The sequence below is a fragment of the Triticum aestivum genome, chromosome 7D, assembly GCF_018294505.1.
Source record: "Triticum aestivum cultivar Chinese Spring chromosome 7D, IWGSC CS RefSeq v2.1, whole genome shotgun sequence".
In the NCBI taxonomy this organism is placed as follows: Eukaryota; Viridiplantae; Streptophyta; class Magnoliopsida; order Poales; family Poaceae; genus Triticum; species Triticum aestivum.
In genome coordinates this window covers 80,304,199-80,308,111 of record NC_057814.1, presented here as the reverse complement: position 1 = coordinate 80,308,111, position 3,913 = coordinate 80,304,199, and the positions used below count along the sequence as shown (strand labels likewise).

General features: G+C 44.0%; 1 protein-coding gene across 1 annotated transcript in view; it reads right to left on the bottom strand.

Moving 5' to 3' along the window:
• Window positions 1–1,857: 1,857 nt before the first annotated feature.
• Window positions 1,858–3,913, bottom strand: part of LOC123170848 (pollen-specific leucine-rich repeat extensin-like protein 3) — a 3,378-nt gene continuing 1,322 nt past the window's right edge. The window contains exon 2 of the mRNA XM_044588583.1: window positions 1,858–3,908. Coding sequence (XP_044444518.1) covers window positions 3,486–3,908 — 423 coding nt within the window. The 3' untranslated portion in view covers window positions 1,858–3,485. The remainder of the gene's footprint in view (window positions 3,909–3,913) is intronic.

The following is a 3,913-nucleotide window of genomic DNA, read 5'->3' as shown; positions in this document are numbered from 1 at the left end:
GGGTACTTGTTACCCGAAAGATGACCAAGAAAGGTCATAACGTGAGGGAGTATGTTCTCTCTAAAGAATGGCTTCAAAAGAAAAGAATTCTTGGATATTAATCCAAGAAAAGAAAACAAATAGATCATTGAGAGTCTTGGTTGACGAATGTCTTTCATGTATTCTATATGAAGAAGATTTTTCAGTCAACACGATTTGAGATGAAACAAACAACATGCGTGTTTAATTTGACCAATGTCGGATCAAGCATGTGTGTCAAAGAGCGTTCGGATTTATTTCTGAATTTCATGATTGCATATGCAGTCAAAAGAGCCAATTCTGGCATTTATGTTCCTTACAGGAAATTACCCGCATAGCGGGAAAAGAGGATTATGATAAAACCCGCATGGCGGGGAAAGTCTGGGAAAATACCTACGTAACTGGGTACAGTTGACATAGTATTATGTCAAAAATCCTATACGTCAGGAGAAATTTTGGCAAAGAACTTATCCTGTATGACAGGAGAAAGATATGATGACTCATGTGCATTTGATGTGTCCCACTCTGGGAGAAAAGTACGGAGTAGCTATTATGCTTTCCTAGTATCGACCGTACACCTTATGTGTAACGGTCATTAAGCACTCAATAAATCCAAAGAGAATAAAAGTTACAGACGAACCTAAAGATAAGAATGATATGCAAGTGTGACTTGCAAAAGTACTAATGATAAAGAACTATTTTGAGTTTCCGAAATGGAATGAGGAATAAGGAAAAAGTACTCCCATACCGTTAACAGATAACTTCATTACATATGAAGTAATCAGATACATGAAGTAGATACTCAAAGTTTCCTCAATTCACAAGAGTTGTGAATGGTTTTTCGAAATTGTGGCAGAAAAGTTCTTGCCACATTTCAAGGGGGAGAAAGAAATATGAGATATCCATTAATGAAGAATGTGATCATCTGGGGGAGTACGACGATCATAATAATACCCCTAAAGAAAAGAAATAGATGTATTCCTGGATCTTTTACAGTTCCGAAAGCAGACTAAGGAATACTAAGACGGTGCTTAAAGTGCCATAAAGAAGAAAGTTTTAACAGATTAAACCCAAATAATAAAGTTTAAAGATACGCCATTTTTTAGTAAAGATGGAGTAATCTGGGGGAGCATGGTATGAAAATACCTAAGACTCGAATAGATTGTATCTGGGGGAGCATGTTGTATGACTTATACAACACCTGTTGTTAGCTCCATAAAGGAGGAATGAGTAAACATGGATCATGTGATACAGGTCCTGTAAAACCTATTGCCTCTTGGAAGTGAAAGACTACAATTGATTTGCCTCTTGGCAATGACAGAGCAACAACAGCCCCATATGAAAGAAGTGCCAGTACCTGAGACACAGATGGTCTCAAGGAATGAGAAAATCAGATACTTCTGATTACTATAAAGTCTATGTTAGTGAAATTCAAATGGAGGTTGATCCCACCTCATTTAAAGCGCTCAATCGAGTTTTGAGAAGTGTCTGCTTATCTAAATGATAAGAGACTATGTGAGATGAAATGAAATTGGTGAATTCTGACGATGTTCAGGACTCATGAGTAATTTCCAATGGAGCCAAAACAGTAGGCTGTAAAGAGTCTACAAGGACAATGTGACTCCAAAGGAAATATGTAAAGGTGTAAAACACGACTAAAATCGAAAGGTTTTTTTTGCGCATTTTACACTGAATAGATTACAATGAGTGTTGGTAGCACATCATGATCTGAGTTACATCAGATGAAAGATATTATGATCTGAGTTACATCAGATGAAAGTAAAGAACACAGGGGATACTGCCTGAAGAAGTCTTTTATGGACTAAAGCAATAAAATGTTGTTTTGGGTTAAAGAAAATGAGAGGACAATTGTGTTTGTATAAAGTTATAGAATGGGAATTTCATTTCCTATATCTTGTACATGCGGATAACATTCTGCTTGTTAGTAGTGATGTTAATTCGACTGCAGGAGGAAAAGAAGTTCTTGTCCTCAAAGTTTAAAAGAATGTCTCTCATTATAAGGATCGAGATTCACCGAGAAAAGAATAAAAGGGGTATTAGGTGTGTCGCATGGGCATGCTAAGGAAAGTTTCTAAAGTATAAAACCTACGCCTGTTCTTATATTAAAGGGTAATGATTTTGGGAACTTTAGTGTTCCAAAAGTCAATATGAAATAGACCAAATGAATATGGTACCATATGCTTCAGCTGTTGGAAGCTTAATGAATGCAAAAGTATAACATTACCTTGACACAGTTCACGTAACCGGGTTGTTTTGATAATGTCCAGTCCAGATATAGATCACTGGAATGGAGTCAAGGATATCGGCCTCATGCTGAAAGAAATAAGTGCTCTCAAAAGATTGTGAGTACAAAGACAGGACTCGTGAAATATACAGCGAAATCCATAATTGTCGTTGTCTTTCACACTTGGAGTTTTTGTGTGGAAAAACTCTAAAGAATGAATCAATTATCATTAATATGATGTAAAGATAATGTACAACATGATATGAGGCTGAGGGACAGGCAAAAAGGTTAAAGAAACAAGTAACCGGAATTGATAATGGTTGACAACAGCGATAACCATTTTAAGTTTTTCGCTCCTATGACAACGAGTCAAGTGTTGATGCCAAACACACTGACATAGAGTTATGCGTTGTAAAGGAGAAAGTCCGGAATCATGTAGAAATGCTTGAAGCATAAAAGCAACAGACAAGTGTTTGCAGATCTGCTTATTAAAGGCTTGCCGCCCAGTGTGTTCGGAGAACACTCAGTCGACATGGGTTTTATGGTATAGTCTAAGATTTCCGAACAATAAAAGGGCCCAAGGTTAAATAATCTGTTTCAAAACAGAGGAGTGTGTTGTAGGTGTTGATTCTATCGGGAATGAACCGTGATGGTGAGACATGCTCTACATGCAAATCTGTAATGGAACGAGTACTTTGAAAAGAGTTATTTCAAAGTATAAAGTTAAAAGTATAATGATGAGATCAAGGGGGAGAATGTTAGGTTGATCTCTCCACTAATGGGCCCAACGGCTCATTGGGCCCTTGACCCACGCCCTGATCGGGGGCGTCCAGCCCAAGCAAGGCTGGTGGGCCCCTGTCGTGCAGTGCTATAAAGAGGAGGTGGGGACCAGGGGCACGGGGTACGAGGTTCGTCACCGCCACTGTTCCCCACTCCTAACCCTATTCGATCCAGAGGGAGGCACTGAAGCGATAGGAAGCTCCACCGCTGCCACTCATGCACTTCACCGTCGACCTCTTCACCGACCGTCGCTGCCCGTGCGCAGTCCTCCATCGACGAACCAGCAATGGCCGGAACGCTAAGGTGAACACCTGAATACAGACAATATCCCACTGATCTACTCCTAGTCGATCCAGTAAGTCTATCACCCAGATCTCCCTCCTAGGCCGGCCATATCTACACATCGGAAGCAGCTGCGGCGGCGGCAGATGTTGTTTCTTGGTCACGGGTCGCGGACGCGGGGGCTGGTGGCCGGCATGGCCACGCCGGGAGACGTCGGCGCCCGTGGCGAGTGGAGGCACCCGAACCCGAGCGGCGATGTGGGCACGAGGATCGGCGACGGCATCCCGCGGTGCCGGCGCATGTAGGCCGAGATGGGGGACTCCGCCGACATGCAGACCGAAGGGAGCGCCGGGAGAGGGAAGAGCGTCGGCTGGGCCGGCGACGGCAGGATGGCCGCCGGGCGGGGCGGGGCCAGCGGCGGCGGCCGGATGCGGTGGAGCCGCGACGGGATGGCGGACAGCGGAGGCGGAGGCGGAGGGGCCATGATGGGGCGCGGGGGCGGAGGGGCCATGACGGGCGGCGCCGGCGGCGGGGCCGCCGCGGCCTGGGGCGGCAGGAGGTGGGAGGGGGAGCCGGTGAGCTTCTGGA